General features: G+C 42.1%; 1 protein-coding gene across 4 annotated transcripts in view; it reads right to left on the bottom strand.

The window, feature by feature from the left end:
• Positions 1-18,494, bottom strand: part of LOC108087072 (homeobox protein homothorax) — a 112,624-nt gene that overhangs the window by 91,397 nt on the left and 2,733 nt on the right. For all 4 annotated transcript variants that reach the window (XM_043209136.1, XM_043209137.1, XM_043209138.1 and 1 more), the window contains exons 2-3: positions 11,594-11,874; positions 9,121-9,262 (exon numbers count right to left, since the gene is read on the bottom strand). In XM_043209136.1, coding sequence (XP_043065071.1) covers positions 9,121-9,262; positions 11,594-11,874 — 423 coding nt within the window. The remainder of the gene's footprint in view (positions 1-9,120; positions 9,263-11,593; positions 11,875-18,494) is intronic.

Below are 18,494 nucleotides of genomic sequence, written 5' to 3'. Positions count from 1 at the left end.
TATATTTTTTTGCTATTTTATGATGGCCTGGCCGCCGATAAGCTCATGCCAAACCAAAATATTGTACACATTATAAAACTACAACAGCAAGCATAAGCAAATCGGTTCCACAGCGAGCATGGGAAACGCAACATTTGTGCTCATCAGCCATCAGCCATCAGTTAACCAACTCATCAGCAGCGGACCCAAAGCCAAAGCCAAAGCCAAAAAGCCAGAGACAGAAACAGAAACGCAGACCCGAGACCCCGAAGAGGTGACGATGCGACTCGCTGTGACCATAAAAGAGATTCTCGCTTTTATAGCGATCCCGACCGAACACACAGCGATATAAAAATAAACCACACACAACTTAGATAAAGATCACAAAGGCAATATCTGGCTAGATAAAATGCCACACAGACCGAGAAGGTCATCAAATGCTGTGCGAATTATTTGAAATCTCTTGCCGATTTTCGGCTCTCACGGAACTCTGAGCCACAATAAATGGCCGACTCGAGATGGGGTCTTCAGAGTTTTCAGTGTTTGGTCGTTAGATAAACACAATTCGACGACACACACCCGCTGCGATCTCATATCTTATATAACGGTCGACGGACCTGACCTTGTCCAAATGCGTATGGATTTTTATTGGGTTTTTGTGCGGAGTTGTGGCTGGCTGGCCACCCAGCAACTTGCAACAAGGTAACAAGTAACAAGGTTGCCCTGCAGGCGGGAGGTCCGCAGACTGGAGGATAAAAGACATGACCCTGAAAGGAGCTCAGGGAATTAGAGGTCTAATATGCCATTGACCATGAGAGCATCAAAGAAATAACAAATTACTATGGCATCAGTTTTATAAACAAAGTGAAAAGCAAACCTAGCTAACGTAGTAATATATTATTATTAAATTTTGAAAAATCTAAAGAATTTGTTTTAGTATTTGTAGAACCACTTTTATGGAATATTTTTAATGTTCTTTATTATTAAATGTAAATATTTTATTAGCTCTTAAGCTTGGCTTAGCCTTCCCAATGCAGTTACCCCAACAGCAAAATAAACACTGTCCCATTGATCGGCTATAGCCTGAACCATCCGGCGATCCTCCAGATGGAGACCCACACTCATCCGAGAGGAGTCCAGCGGTCCGAGGCAGTAACGGCAATTTGAAGTCAACTGAGGCATGTGCAGCTAATAATTACACACTTTGCACACGGATGGCAAGGCGATTCGAGAGGAGGAGGGAAAGACGAGTTGTATCTAGATATGTGGGCACTGGCGAGCCATTCGAACCATTGTACGATCGTAGCGTCGAATGAGAAGAACGCCCCATTGTGAGGCAGGGGCAGCAGCGGCAACTGCAAAATGTGCCACTCGGAGCCGGAGCCAAGCGATGCCGTACAATAATAACAAAAACACAAAGCACGGCCATTGAAGAGTTTTGGATTGAGGGAAAACGAGGGGGAAAGCGGGGGGAAAAGCGTTGCCGAGTTGCGTGTTGGGTATTTTGCAAAAGTTGTTGCCTGTTGGCTTTTATGTTGCATTTTCAAATGCTGGTTGGCTGATGGTGTTGCACACACATCCACTTACACACACATACAGAGCTAAGATACAGATAAAATGGGAACCCGCCAAACTGGTTTCGCTATGCAGGCTCGCGCTTTTGGCTTTAACTGATACCGATATGAAAAGCAGTCGGCCAGAAGTTGCACGCACTTTACACGAAAAAAATGGCTGCCCCAAAAGCGGAGTCGAAAGCAAAACCTTGGGCACTCCACACATCTCGATCTCGGACCATCATCTCCTAATTGAAGTTCTTCTTCTGTTTTTCGAGAAGGAGAGCGGGAACGAGATGATTTTAAAAATATATAAATCATGCGGGCAACTACTAAAATGCACAGCATGAGACAAGTCTATAAATACGAATGTATTCGGCAGTTGGGGCGTGAAAATGAAATGGAAATGGGAATGGAAATGGAAATGGGAATAAAAACGAAATCATTTTCCCTGCCTTGCCGAACAGAGAGTTTTTCCCCAAACAGTTTTGTCAACATGCTGCATTGCGTAGGCGTCTGCAGCTGACAAATTTGTATTTATAGCTTAGTTTTATTTCGAATCTGACTCAAATCGAGTGTGCGGAAATCGTCACGCGGCAAAAACGGAACCTGAGAACCCAATGCGAACCCGTTCCTAATCAGTTTCACATGAGCACCTCATAAATTTCTATTTTTGTTTCACTTTGTTTTTTTTCCTCCCATTCATTCTAGTTATTTTTTTTTTTTTTTTTGCGACCACGGGCGAAAAGAAATCACTACTGTTTAGATACTGCTCTTCAAAGCGCCTTTTTTATGATGCCAATAAATGCAATTATACAACCGGGCAAAAGGTTTACAATGTCGCGTCTCCAAATCGCTGCGGCCCCAAAGATACAAGAAAAACAAAAACAAAAAAATCTATGGTGGAATAAAATAAAAATCGAAACTCGCCGGCGTAGGTGGCCATAAATTTTCCGCGCGCGCGATTGTGGGGGGAATTTTGAAATCAGTACCATTTCATCAACCACGTGCTATCATCCCCTGTCATAAAAAAAATATATATAAATATAATTCAGAGGGGGGAAGGAGGTGGAATTATGATTCAATCAAGAAATTTCCTTAGAAAACTATTGAAGGCATGGGAAGGCGAAGAAAGCGAAACCGAGCCACTAAATCTGGGTTCATAAACGACAGAATAAAGGCATTCATTCTAGCCGGACTATATTCGTTTTATAATGCCAATACACACGGTTGGGCATGATTTTATGGCCAGGTCGCGAGGCTATAAAATCATTTCGAGCCAGCGAGGAGATAGCCCCGAGTGTAGGGACAATGGTACGGCCGGAGGCCCGGGCATTTGGTCTACGGCCACTTGAGTAATGTGGCCATAAAGCCCCCAGTTCCCTCGGTTTCAGTCAGAAGTTCCAGTCCGGGCCGGGCCATAAAGCAATTTATGCACCATCGTCGACGACTTTTGGAATCAGCGCACAGTAGCCAGCGTTTCGAGTTGTTGTCGCTGCCGTCAAAAGCTGCCTGTCGATCGCCGCTGAGCCTCCAGCCACTTGAGAAAAGAGTGCAGTGATAACAGTGATAACACGGCCCAATAACAAGCAAAAGGGCTGACAAAAAGATTTGCAAATAATCAAAAAAATAAAGGGGGAAAGACCCGCCAAGAAAGACGAAGTAAAAGCAAGTCATTTGGGAAATGTGTAAGCAAAATTGTGAGTAGGAAAAACCATATTTTCAATAAAGAGTTTCACCACTCACAATGATTTATTAAGAATATTTTCATTTAATGCGTAAAAGTTCAAAGTTCAACCTGCAGCTTGAACTATTTTCCCTGGAGAATCCAGCCCTCTTATTAGTTGGTCTAATTGCGGAGCCAAAAGTCAGCGGGGGATTTGAAAAGCGAGGCGCCTAAATTGCAGCACGTAGCCGCATTATATTATTTTCATTTCCATGTTGCGTGCCACGGCGCCAGCCGCATGCGGGTTTTCCCTCCCCTTTCCCCCCTCCCTTCCCTTCCCTTCAACATTATAAACAAACAGAAAGAGCAACAAAATATATATTTGGGAAAAAGATAGCGAGTACGAGTGTCTGAGGGAATGTTATCAAGATTTGTACGGCGGCCCGGGGAAAACAAACCAAATTAAAGTAACAGCCGAAGATTGGGAGATAGTCTAGAGCAAAAGCTCCAAGACATTTTTCATAAACTCGGGTAAGAGATTGCTTTTGTTTTCATTGGGCAGAGGAAAATCTTGTCTAGACTTCGGCTGTGACCGCAAAAAAACATCCGAAGAACAATATCGCTGCTCAGTCACTGCAAAATTGCACTTACCTCAAACAGCGAAACAGAAACCGAAACTAAAGCCAACTCGAATCGAGACAAAACCATATCGGGTTTCTCACACCTACACAATGGGAAAATGGAACCACGCTTAGGTGCCTAAAAGCTTACTCAATAACCAAAAACCAGAGTCTTCAATTCAAGGGGGTTATGCTAAAAAAACATAACAAAAATACTACCGAAACGATTTTTAAATTGATTCTCAATCAAGGTAAAAAAAAAGTATAACAATCATTTTAATTGTTTCTGGAACCCCCTTCGAAAGTTTTTATCGCCGCCACTGTGCTGTAACCCACTCATAAAAATAACAATAATTTCGTTGTAATACAAAACCGAAATCCAACAGGAAAAAAGAGAACTTTATTTGCCTAACCGATGACGATGATGTTGGACTTGTTTAATGTTGTTGATTACTTTTGCCCGGCATCAACAAACACAAATAGAACAAAAACAATAACGTTGTCATAGTTGTAGTAGTTGTTGTTTCTGTTTCTGTTTTTGTTGTTGTATTTTTTTATCTATATCTTTATAATGGGCGCACAATATCGGTAGTAAAACAGGGCGCAATTGAGGTGACACAAGCAGAGACTAGAAACAAAACCAGAGACTCAACTCAACTCAACTCGAGTCGACCCCCACCGACAGTTTCTTTTTATAACCCCATGCGTACACCCCTCTGGAAAAAGTGCGGGGTCCCCGGAATGAAGGGAGATACAGTATAGTATAGTACTTCACTCCAGATACTTCAGTTTACGACCCAAAAGCAAACGCACTGGGGCTACCGCTCAGATACACAAACTACACCTAACTACACTACACCACTTCGTTTTTTCGTGTGGGCAAACACACAGTAGAAAAATAAAGACAACGTCAATATTTGCATTGGCCAAGAGATTTTCTGGCCGCTGCTTACCTGAACCAAAACGCAACCAACAGAGGGTAGAGATAATTGTAATGTTGCCACTAAACATCCGGTCTTTAACTGATAATCGTGCAAATAACCAGAGATGCTTCATGAACCCATGCTATATATCTTTATAGCCGAGAAAGACGGTTGACAAGTTCGCCTGTCAATTGTGGCACAATTTGTCATTTTACAGCCGCTCGTTGTGCTTTGGTTTTTAATTGAGAGCGTTTAGCAGACATCTCGTCTCGAGAGCCGGCGCTCATAAATCATTTTGGGCTAGCTTCTGGGGGGGTGAGGTGGATTTTCCCCATAAGTAACGCCACATAAATAAAGGCGCAGCGAGAGAGTGAAACGATTTCCTCAAAAAGAGCCGTAGGGAGAAAGGCATTCCCATAAATGAGAAACAAGAAATGCATCTGTAAATTAAATTCACATTCCTTTATTTGAATTTGGTATTAAAATATTACCATATGATATGCAGTTGAAATGGGTATATCTGTTTATCGGGGATAGCGCAAATTGATGGGGCGCTCTAATGGCCCCACAGACATTATGTATCTAGCAGATACACATTCTAGTGCGTGGCACATATAGAGCTGTTAAAAAGGGTCAAACTACTGAACAAATATTGAAAGTCAGTCCGTTCGGCGGCAGCACGAAAATGTTGCCATAATCCAAACACACATAGGAATAGAGAAGGAGAAAGAGATAGAGAACGAGAAAGAGAGCGATATGCTGGCAGTTAACTAAATAATCACATTTAAAAGGCGCCAAGTGGTTCCATAAACAAATATTTGAGGGAATTTGGAACGCATCTCGTCTGCTGGCTGCTAATGGATTGCGGCTCGTCTATGCAACTGTTAAGTAAATAATCTTGGAAAATCCAAAATCCACCCTGCGCTCCCTGCGTTTCGGCCCCCTTTTTTCGGCGGCTGTGCCAAATCAATTCACGCTGTGCAATTGCGGCAATCAACATCAACATCAACATCAACGGGGAATGAATGCAACGCAATTCCACAAAATTAAGGAACTTTCAACCCCCCGTCCTCAGGCGACTCGACTCTTGTTGATTTTTGTGGAAACAGTTGCGTCTGCGCGCTTTTGCTCATTTCGCAGTTTGGCCAACAGAATAAAATAAAATTAACAACAACCCGAAAGAAAAAAAAATGGAAAAGGAAATAAAAATAACAGAGGGAATCTTTTGTTCTGCCAAGAAATTCAAAACCCGCTAAGGGTTGCGATCGCACAGAACCAAAGCCAAAAGAACAATGCTTTAATAATATAACTAGAAAGAGGGAGAGCGAGAGATTAAAAAGGTACCAAATTCCAAATAAAAAGGTAAAGGTTTCTGTATTTCTTTCTTTTTTTTTATCATTAAAAGAACAAAACAGCGGAGAGTCGAAGCAGGGAATATTGCACAAAAGAGATTAAGTTCCTTTTCTTTTTTCTCGTTTTTAGTTCTCGAGCCGAGGAGCGGAGAAACGCAAATGCGTAGAGGAGAAAGGAGATGAGCGGCGGGATGGGACGAAGGGAGATATCTCTCCTACAGAGATCCCTCGCCAAAGTGAACATTCCAACGAGATCTCGAGGCTGTGGCTGTGGCTGTGGCAGTGCTCCTGCTGACAATACAAACACACAAATGCGAAGCGTAACCTTTCATACCTGATTATGAACCGTCCTCCTCCGTTTCGGCCGAAATCAGAAAATGCAATTTACGAAACAAAAAAAATACGAGGAGGGAGGGAGAAACGCGGAGGGGGAGCGGGAAAAAGGTAAGCCAGTAAATTGCCTTTTGTAGGGAAAACCCGAACGAAAACCCAATCCCTGTCCGGAGAAAACCAAAGCCCCGAAAACATTGATTGGCATTAGGACTTAACCTGTTCGGTTTCGGTTAGAATTCCTCTACCTGCCCTTCCCATTTCTCTCATCTTGTTTTTCCCCGCCTTGGTCAGCCTGAAATGTTGTGACAGTTGTTAGGCAGGCAGACAAATGTCAAGGACGGACAGCCAGAGGCACTTCATTAATCATCCAATCCCGATTCCCCCCGACGACTGCAGCGTGCAACAAATCAACTCATCGCATGTCCAAACTATTAGCAAAATGTCAAGAAACGAGCTTATTTTCGTTGAACATTACTTGAAGTGAAATTATAAAATTATCCGCACACTCAGACGCTTGTTCCTTTGTCTCATTTGCGGATGGGATGGGATCCTCAACAAAGAAGCGATCAGACAACGAACTTTTGCCGGGCATTTTATTTATACGAGTGAGTGTTCTTCTTGGACTTTTTGTGGTCTTTATTTTTTTGTTCATCGTTTGCATCACATGTTGCTGGTTTTAAAGAGAAATTATAAAGCGTTTCCTTAGCTGCATCATTAGCAGCGCCAACACCAAAAGTCGCCTAACTATGCCCGCCATCCCATCCAGAGGAGCATCATCTTCACAAGAGATCGGCCGAGATATAATGGTGGGGAGTGGGGAAGGGGGAGGGGTTGGGGACGATAAGGGAGGTTGCTTTGGGGATCGGTGGAAAATAAGGAAAATATCACCCTGCCTCTGGCGTTGGCGTGGCGCATTTTACGCAGTTGCTTAGTCCAAATTAAAGTGAATATATATAGCATAGCGGGAGAGTGCCAACGAAGAGATATATCTATGCAATCTATCTATATAAAATGCATCGCCATCATCAGCAGCAGCAGCAGCAGCAGTAGAAGACAACTGCGGGTAAAAAAGTGCCAATGCCTTATTTTTAGCCCCTCTTCTGGGGCGAAGAAAACGACGCTGGCCCTCTGCTCCGCTGCTCGTTTGTTAAAATTCGATGGGCGAATGACATTTTTGAGTTATTTTTGTCAGCCCGACAACGACGAAAACAACCGAGAAAACGAAAACAACGACAGCCGAGGAACTCAGCCAAAACTATACTGAACTCGAGGCAAAACCGAAATAAAAACCAAATGCAAGCGACAACTTAGTTGTTGACGTTCGGTTCGGTGAATGATCAACAAATGTCAACTGCAAGATGGGATCATTGGAGATGGTATTGCAGGATAGCTAGATATTCTTACTTATTGGGGAATTACAAAAAAATTTTACTAACTAAAAATGTATTATCATTTACCAGCATCATCTTTAAATTGGTTTACCAATAATTTTATAAAGCCTTTCCCTAAATTTTTTTGTATAATCCGCGAAAAATCTCACCATTTCTAAGACTTATAGAAGTTAAAGCTTGTTCGAAGGCGTTGCCAGATCCTCAGATTTCCCCAACTTTAAGCGACATTTCATTGACAATCTGACAAAAGTCTATCAAAATCTCACCCATCCAAAAAACCCAAAGACGTACGACGGATGGATGGAGAATCTTGATAAATGTGACTCAACTTTGAGATGGTGTTTTGAGTGTTGTCTTGCGTTGTTCTTGCGGTTGTCGTATCGTTGTTGTTCGTTTTATTGCCCATAGCAGGAGGCTGTCAAAATTCCAAATGGACCATAAATAAGAACATCATTTTTATAATATTCAACTGGGGGCGTCGCACGTTGCAGTTGTTGTTCGCCAAAAAATGTCGCCGAGCGTTGAATGGAGCCATAAGTTCTGTTTTGGCATCATCATCGTCATCATTTGGATTCTGCGCGTCTACTGTTTCAAATGCGATCTTCACTGACTCATAAAAATAGCTGGCCGCCGACGAAAATGGGTGGCAGCAGGATGTATGTGGAGCAGCAAGAGAAGCATCAACGGCATCAGCTACTTGCAACATTATAATTTGTATGTTAAAACATCGTAAATTATCCAAATGTCAGTGTGTGTCAGGCAGGGTATCTTCCTCTTCTTTAGTTTGCTTTTATGAACTCTAAAAAGTGGGCGCTAAAGGGGGCGTGGATGCTGCCAAGGGAGGAAGTGTCAAGTGTGGGCAGCGCCATTCTGGAGTCACATCGCATATTTGTGACATATGGCGGCAAGACATTGTTGTTGTTGTTCTTGTTGTTGTTGTTGCTGTTGCTGTTGCTGCTGGGAATGTTGCTGCTGCTGCTGGGATGTTGCTGTTGTCAGCGGGGACTGTAATTAAGTGCAGACTGCCCCGCTCATTGAGATGAAGGAAGGAGAGAATCGATCCTCAACGATCCTCGGGGCAATGTAATCCGATCATTTAGCGGCTTGCTTCGTTAAGTTCGTGTGCCGCGATTTCGCTGCTGTTGTTTTTATTCTTATTTATATTTATTTAGTGGCCACATGTGGGCCATGTGTTCCCATCCCCCAAAAGATACCCAGAGATATAGAAAGAGGTTACCCCTCCGCCTCTTTCCCCTTCGGCAAATCGTCTCCAATTACCGAAAGGCGAGGCCATTATTCTTACCTGTTTACTGAACATTGCAATATCCTCGTTGAACGATTCCGACGAACAGACATCGCCACCTTGCACCCCGGGCTCCCTCGGCGTACATGTGGCCAATTCGCACTTCTCGAAGATCAGCGCCAAGAGCGGGAATAGCGGATGTCTGCAACGAAAGTGGCTTAGTTTAGTACGCGATACATCAGTTGGTCAAATTTCAGGACATTTCCTGCTGCCCTACGAACGGCAAATGCAAATGAGCAGCTGCCCCGATCTGTATCTTCATCGAAGTGGTAATAAATGAAGATTTGCAGGCAGAGAAAATAAATAAAAATAACTAACACTACTAAATCATTAACAATTGCATTACTTTTAATATGAACTTCCTTAGCCTTCTTTTATTGTAACTAATTCCTTCGATTTCCCTTCGAAACCCTGGACACTTCCTGCCTGGCAAAATGCAAATGAGCAGCTGCCTTTCCCATCTGCATCTGTATTTGTTTCCGTATCTGTATCTGTATATGCATGTGTATCTGTTCGGTTTCTTAGCCTTCATGCACACTCAAATAATCCCCCTCTTCATGCTGACGGATTAGTTCAACAACTCAACATGATTTGACCATTTTTTGTGTTGACCGTGCCAGGAGTAGTGGTTGTAGTAGTTTTTCCCTGCCCAATTTCTCAATTTCTGTAGCTCTTTTTGTGCTGTTCACGCACAAATTGCACCTGAACAAAATTAGGCGGTGCCCCTGACCAGAAAGAGAACCCATTAGATGGCACAAAAACCAGGGAACCAAATACGAAACTGAAATACGAAAGAGGGGGTGTCGACCTGCGCTTAACAAACTATTAATAAGAGTCCGACTCGGGGTTTCAGCCCTTTACAGTTGAGTGCGTTTTTGGTCTGGGATCAGGAGCAGGGCCCAAAAAAAAAAAAAAAAAAAAAGGAAAACCAAAAAGACTAAAATAAGACCGCCTGACACTCATTTACGATGACCAGGCAAAAAGAGCAGCTGAAGTTGCTGCCAAGGAGGTGTTAAACAGAGAGCTCTTTCCCTTTGTCTTGCCTTTTCCCGTAAATTCAAATTGAATTTGGGAAAAAAGGTGCCAAAAAAATAATAATAATCATAATGACAGGTGCTCAATGAAGTCATAATCATCGTGTTTGAGCAGACACTCGAGACAGGGACAATCGTCAAACAGTGATCAAACAGCTGATTGAAGACCTCGTAAGTCATTCATGAAATTCCCTTTCAAAGCAAATATTTGCACAAGAAATGCAGGGGAAAAAAACGGAGCAAACAAGCGATTCAGTCGCTCAGACAGCTGGCAAAACAGTTGCAACACATGAAAATTGCCAGGACACGCAATGACACAAAAAGTTGAGGCTCTTCCGATGGGGTTAGAAAAAACCAAGAGCCCCGAGAAGAAAGACACACAAAAAACCAAATGGAGAAGAAACCACAATTTTGGCAAATTAACACTCGAACCGCAGAACGAGAAACTGCACCTCATTTTCGATGGCTCTTTTGCTGTTTGGTTGGTTGGTTGTTTGGCTGATTGGTTGGTTGGTTGGTTGGTTGGTTGACTGGTTCTCTGGTTCTTTGGTTTGGCTGGCTTTGGACTCCCTAATGCCTAAGCACGTTCATGTTCCGTGTCCGTCACTAAACACCTGACACACCCCCAAGATAGAATTCGAAAACGGACATTTTCGTAGCCTGTGTGAGTTCCAGCCGCAAAGGCAAACCCATAATTTTGTATTTTGCGCAAAACGCAGAGGATCACGCCCAGTTCGGTGTCTACAAAAAAGGATCCCTTCTTTTTTTCCTTCAGCTGAGTTACGCGTGCGTTAAAACGATGTCGACTCCCTCACTCAGGTGAAAACAGGTGGCAAATTGGGCTGGATCCTGGCGAACATGCCGAAAATTATAAATCGATAAAGGCAAGGCATTGGCAACGGTTAATATTTTGATTAAATTATGTTGTTGGGGTTTTCGGATCACTATCTTAAGAAGTATGAATGGCAGGAATTTTATTGTTTTTTTTTTGTGCTCTGATAACCTCATTTAAACTATGCTCATGAAAAAAAAGATTATTTGTATTAAAATAAATAAAAATCACACCAAAACAGTTCTATTGGTCGTTAAATTTTTACGACTATTTCGCATTGAAATATTCTTAGTAATTAATAATTTTTACTGAGCAAAGTCTACAGTATATTCAATGACTTGAGTGATCTTCAAGTGTTCATTGAGCATGTTGCTCAGTATTTAATCAATGACAACTTGACAGCAGGCGAATAAGCTAAAGCTAGTTTTCTGGGCCCGTTTCCCACATTCTTCATTCAGTACATCGGGCTAATCTGAATCTCAGTTGGATTTGACAAAACAAGATCATCTTGGGTCATCATAGGTTTTTTCCGCGTGTGTGTGGAAAACAGGGTTTCCACCTTCGGCGATTTGCCATTAGTTCTGCGATGGATGGATGATATACTCACTCATAGATCGCATCCTTATCACGTTTGTGTACTTCGGGTATTGCGCCCATTAGGTGATTACCGACCGGCGATACATGACTAGGTGTTCCATGACCCCCGGCCCCCGAGTGGTAGCCGTGCATGCCCACTGTGGCCGCCGCCGCCGCTGCGTGCGTCATGTGCGGAGAGTGGTGCGAGGGGAGGCCCTGCAGGCCGGGCGGCCGGTGGCCGGCGTGTGGGTCGTACATGGCCGCTGCGGCGGCACCGGAGTCCATGCCGTAGCCGTGGAGGCCATCGTCATACTAAAGGATCGGAGGAGAGAGGAAATCATAAATTAGTAGAGTTCCCAGGTAAGTTAAAGAACAAAGAAAGAAAGAACAAATATCCAAACAAAAGTGCTCATTTCACTCAAAAAGAATATCCTGTTTTTATATATTTCAATAGCAAAATACAAAGCCTAAAACCAGGAAATATTTATAGAAATTTTTTGATATTTTGTATGTTAAATAAGCACATATTTATTTGAATTAATTTAAATCTTTTTAAAGTCCTCAGAGTGTGGTTCCTATTAGACATTCCTAACAGAAGAAATTTTACAACATTTCAACTTATTTTTTTAACTTAAAATTTTGAACCCCTTCTTTCTCCAAGTGCACTTAAATTAGCGGCGACATGAAATCTTCTTTAAACACATATATTTAAATACATTTTCTAAATTGAAGACTCTCGACTAGCGCTAAAAAAAAGAAGAACATGCCGATAAAAAAAATATAAACACAAAGCCAAGCAGCAACTGACGACCTTGTGATTACTTTGCCGCTGCTTCGACATTATATGGATATATACTCGTACATTTGCCAACCCATACAGTCCTATTCATTTAATATCTATACATTCGCCGCTCGTCTTTTCTTTCAACGTTTTTTGCATATTAATTAAGCGCCAAAAGCAGCAGACAATTTTGAATATTATCAGTTAATCTGACCAACCGTTTTGACTAAGTGTTTGTGTGTGTGTGTGTGTGTGTGTGTGTATTTTGTTCTCTATCTCCGGTTAAAGTTGTACAACATTTTGTGAAGCCGCGCAATTGCAAACAGGTTTGTGTGCAACGCCACCAGCAACAACAACAGAAATAACAACGATAATAATAATAACACCAAACCAAACCAACTGAGAAATGATTTTTCTTACTTTTTTCCCCCTTTTTAACAAAAAGTTCAACCGGGCGGCGCATGTGTGTGTGTGTAAGTGCGAGTATCTGTGTGAGATTTTTATCATTTGTACTCAAGTGGCGTCGACTGAAGATACACTTCTCCTCAGCGATTCACACTGCATAATTTGAGGGAACGCCGCGGAGAAGTTGACAAAAAGATTTTTGTGCAGCGACAAGAGATGATGGTTGATGGTAGATGGTTGGTTGATGGTTGAATTGGGGAAAAGGGGAAACGGGGATGGGGAGCTCCAAGTTGAGGTTGATTTTTTATCAGCCTGGAAAAATCTTTGACACTAAATGAGCAATTGACTTGCTGGAAGTGCGAAAGGGGCAGGCTGTGAAGTGCAGTGGAGTGGAGTGTTGGTTGGTGTTTGGCGAAAATGTCAAGGATTTGCAGCTGGGAATCCATACTTTGAAATAGTGCAGGGCGACTCATGAGGCAGCTGCCACTCTGCAGATCGCAGGTGGCTCAAAAATAGGAGAGGAGGCTTAGGCGAGGGGGAAAAGGCCACTTTTGCGACGATTGTCAACCTCTGAGGCTGGCAATCCTTGAGATACACACCGGAGATTAGTTTAGTGAGGCGGTCGTGCTGCCTCCGTTTTGTGTGCACATGCACGAGATACAAACCCATAGATACTGCCGACTTGTCCGGGTTAGTCAGTTCGTTCGGTTCGTTTTTGGCCCGGTTCGGTTCGGCTTGGTTCGAGTTGGCTTTTCGGTTCGCCGGGGCTCAGTTCATGGCTGTTAAACTATAAAGTTGTTATGCTAATTTTAGTGTTGGTGGCAGCAACCGAACGCTGCCTTTTTTTCCTATTTTTTGTTTTATTTTTTGTTTGTTTCGATTTCTTGGCGTTCGGCGTTCGGCATTCGTTCGTTTAGAAATGAGGAAATTGTGGAGCAAAGCCTCGCCAACAAAGAGATCTTGAAAATTACCACAATTTGTACTTGTACATAAGTAATGTGGGAATTTGAGCCGCCGCCGCGAAGAGGAGCTCAGAAAAAACACACACACCAGCACACACACACACACGAAAAACAAGAAAACACAATGAGGAGTAAAAATCGAACAGGCAAATACACTTAGGTTTCGGTTTTGCCTTTTCGGTACAACTCCCCGGCCATTTGGGCCAACTTTGATTGATGATCTCTCTCGGCCAGGTCTCCCTATCTCGCTTTCTGTCCCTGTCCCTTGTATTTTTCACCATTTTTCTCCTCTACTATTGTTGTTGTTGCTGTTGTTGTTGTTGTTTAGTGACCAAGCCATTGACCTTGTTGAATGGAAAAGCTCTCGGGCCAAGCGGATCAATATAAGCCAACCAACCAACCGACCAACCTACCACCAAACAGTCGAGGCCCATGGTCTGATTTTGACAAGTTCAGCGTCGAAAATCCTTCAAAAATTTATGACGCCCCCCATGGCAGGCACAACAACAGCAACAACAACGAGAACAACAAAAACAACACGAAGAACCACGACTAAAGTGGGTGGCGTATTCAAAACTGTCAGTGACAGGCGCTGAAGGAGCTACGATTTTGTTTGTATTTTTGGAGCAGCCTTTTTTCGGGGGGAGTTGCGTTTTCCAGCTCGCGTCCCACTTGCTGTCTGTCTGTATTGGTGCTGTCGTATGTGTGTGTGTTACTGGTATGTTTTTGTCGTGTTTGGGCCACATTAAGTCATTGCTAAAATCCAGCCTACAACTGAACAGGAACAACTCAATTGTACTTTCGGGCACAGCTTTAATATGTAGATTTTATCTGTGAGTTGGGAAAGCGAACTTAAACTTTAGCTTAGTTGGCAGCCAGGAACTTAAATTCTAGCTAAAATGTGTAACTTTCTTGAGAACAGAAAACAACGGTAAATTTAATGTTGAAAAAGGGAAATATTTATTAAAATAAATAATTACAAAATTATATTTGGGATACAATCAATATTGACTTAACTTTCTTTTTAGCTTATCAAACAAAAAGGAATATACGAATGCTTAACTATTTATTTCGTTTTTAAATACATTCCAGTTTCAGAACTTAAATACAGGTATGTTTTATCTTTAAGCCAAGTGCCTAAACCAACGAAATCCTGCGTGAACTTGAAACTGCAAATGTTGCCCCAACAAAAACCCAAAGAGGCACCGGAAACAGCCGCACAGCAAGGACATTTAAGGGGGCGCCATTTGAATGTGGGAGGGGGTTTCGAAAGGGGGGTAAGCGGGGGGTTGGCTCTATCTAGCGGCGCCTAAAACTGACCAAAAACCAGACGCCAGCGGCAGAAGAGTTATGAGTGCAAAAATGCAGCCAGACCGAAATGCTAGACAGAGATAGCGATAGAGGCGCGTGTGTGCTGGTGTTTTGGCCAAAATGGTGACAATGGCCGCCATTATATATCGTATAGTCATCGTCCGCCACCCACTTTCCCCCGCATAAAGGCCTCAATATGTTTGTTGTACAACCGACTTCGTTTATCGATTTCTTGCGTTCTTTCGCCCCTCAACACTTTTGCTTTTCGCCTTTTCTATTTATTGTATTTCTGAATTTTCGTACCCCAAATAAAAAAAACCAACAAAAAAAAGAGGAAAAACAAAAACCTTCTTAATTGCGCTGGCGCGGTCGAAGGCCTAATCAAAATTAATTGTTTATCATGTTGTATTTGAATTTCTTTCCATTTCTTCTCTATATTTCTCTATAATTCTTCCCCTTTTTTTCTGGGGGCTCTGGCTTTGCTTAATTAGCAGACGAGCCGCAGTTGTAGGTGTGTCCCGCTGCCACGCCCCCTTCGCTCTGTGGGCAAAGTCACGCCCAGCTTTTTTGGCGGTCTCAAAAGTTTTATTTGGTGTTAGACAATTAATTTTTGTTGCGTGCCTGGGTGTTGTTTTAATTTACAGTTGCATTGCCAACAAAACTTCGAACACGCTTCGTCCTCTGCGATATTATTAACTTTTATTGCTTATAATAACAATATTATCGAGCAGGCAAACATCAAACGTCGACTGAATCTTGACAATAGGCAAAAACGTGCGCTAACTTTTTGTATCTTTCCTTTAATTTATGTCTAAAAACAAATACTTAGCACAGGCGAAAAAATAACACTGAAATATATGCATAAATTTAAGGCAGAAAAATTAGATGCTCGGTAGCCAAATTGAAAGCGACCAAGGGAAAAAATAAATGAATTCTTTGGCGTTTTAACATTTATCAAAAATCAACAACAAATGACGTCAGTCCGTGGCATTTATTAAATTAAAATGAGCCCCAAACTCGCAGACACAAAAACTGGCAGATGATTAACAAAAAACCAACTGAGTCGGCCAACAGCAACAAAATTTGTCCAAAAAGGTAAATTTAAATTTCGGGTGTTCAGAAAATACAAGCAACAAAAATATCGAATCAAAAATAAATCGAATGAAAAGGAATTTAAAAAATATTTTTAGCTGCTTTCTGTGAATTTAAAGAGCAAAGAAAGCGAAGACAATTTAGTGGCGGAAATTTAAGGAAAATGTTTGAAATTTAAATTGACGGGAAATGGCGGAATCTGCAGTATAACATTTAAATAAAATAAGTACAAAAATTCAGGAGAAATCTCTTGATACAAAGTAACAAAGGAAACTTCCCTGTTTTAATTGGAAATAAAATATAATGTTGAGCACTATATAAATAAAATTCACTTTCAGTAATTGGTGCATCCCTCCGAATTGCCTCTCAAAAAATGCCGCTTTGCCAGCTATTTAATTAAATGGCTCTTAGCCGAGGACTTGGCCAACTTTCCTAACAAAATTCCAAGCGGAAAGAACAAAGTCTTTTTGGAGTTGCCATTTTCGCCGACGTCTCCTGGCCGAGGCCAAAAGTTACTCAAAAATACGAAAATAAATTGCGTGCTGATGGCTCATTTAATTTAATGAGCGGCGTGCAACTTGTCTAAATGATTTTTTCCCTACTTTACAACACATTTTTTTGCTTCGCATTTTTGTCTGTACACTTTCGGCTTCACAATTCGGTTTTTGTTTGTTGGTTTGGGCACTTTTTCATAGATGGATCTCCGCGAAAGAGTTTTCTAGCCAAAAGCCAAAACAGTAATTCCGTTTTATTTGATGGAATATTAGCGAAACACTTTGACTTAATGTTGGGGAAATTACGCCAAAGAAAAAAAAGGGGATTATTTAAAAAACTTTTAAGCGTAAATGTAAAAAGAAGTGAAACTAATGAAAGCACTTCCAACGGCAGCTAGCGACCTCGTCAAACTTGGCAACTATGTGTAGTAAGGCAGAAAATAAAAATAATAATACTACTATGGCCATAACAGCACAGGCAACAACTATAGCACCAGCAGGCACCGACCCAAGAATCAGGCACGCAATTCGATCATTAAACATGAAGCTCTTTAGCACACGAAAAACAACATCGGACGGTGGAGATGGAGATGGGGCAAGGAGAGGCCCCCATATAGGCCCCATATAGAGTCTTGTGCTGTGCCCCCGAAAGCCCCCTCTCCCCTTGCAGAAATATGCATATGTAATTTGTTTATAAATATTCCTCTCAGCCCGACGCTTCCTAGTCGCTCAATTTTCGCTGGCATGTGAAGTGTCTGCAGAGCGAATTCTCAACCGAACCCAAGATATATCTGAAATCTGCAGATAACGCGGGGCGACCGAGGAAGTCGCGGAAGGAACTCTCTTCTGGAGCCGTGACTCATGCGGGGAAGCTGGGAAGAGCGGAGAATTGCTCACTTAATTAGAAAAGAATTCGCAGCGAAGGTTAACCGCTAGCGAAGATTGAAATTCTGCAGAATGATAAGGGCGTTGCGGGGAAAATGTATTTCGGAATATTTTATTTATAAGCCGTGGTTTTTTTTGGAACAGATAAGAAGTAAATATTCCCAACTGTCATAATTTCTTTTCCAGGAACTTTCTAGCTGATCTATATATTTTTTAGTCTACATTTGATGGGGTTTCCCCTCTGAAAATGTGACCTTACCAACTAAACCGAACTGCCAATGTTTCCATCAACTATTGTAAATGCTGTTGACCACCAAAGTAAACCACAGCATCGACTGTGGCATTTTCCGCTGCTCCGCTCTCCTTGATCTTTTCTATTTTGATTTTATTTCTAAAGCGAAATAAATCGAAAAGAAAAAATGGGCGAACCAACAGTGGGAGAGGCGAGAGAGAACGGGCACACGATAGACGAATTATATTTTATGCCACAAATTACGCTGCGGTTAACCTTTAAATTAAAATAACACCAAAACAATTTTTGTGCTGCATTTCGCAGGCGTTTGAAATGGCACACGAACCGATGGGGCAAGGTTGCGGAGGCTGAGCGGCAGTTGCAGCAGCTGCAATGCACATTTTTATACAAATTGCAATTGCACATATTTTCCGATTTTTTTCTTTTTTTCTTTGGGTTTTTCTGCGTTCAACCTCTCTTTCTCTTTCGGTGGCATAAAATAATCAAATTAAATATATATGAAAATGCATGTGCATGGGGAGCGAGAGCGAGAAGAAGCCGCGAAAATTGCTTCCCGCCATTTTTCGCAAATTATAGCACCCGAGTAGTAGTAGTCATGGAAAATGGTAAAAATAAAATTGTAAATAATAAAACCGCGAAGCGGGAGAAACTGAAACTGAATGGATCGCTCTCGGGCCGCTGGCAATGTGCAATAAAATTATATGCATCAAATGCACACAGACAGTCGGTCGGTCGGTCGGACAGAACAC

The sequence above is a fragment of the Drosophila ficusphila genome, unplaced genomic scaffold (genome assembly GCF_018152265.1).
Source record: "Drosophila ficusphila isolate 14025-0441.05 unplaced genomic scaffold, ASM1815226v1 contig_791, whole genome shotgun sequence".
Classification (NCBI taxonomy): domain Eukaryota; kingdom Metazoa; phylum Arthropoda; class Insecta; order Diptera; family Drosophilidae; genus Drosophila; species Drosophila ficusphila.
This window is presented reverse-complemented; position numbering and strand designations above follow the sequence as displayed.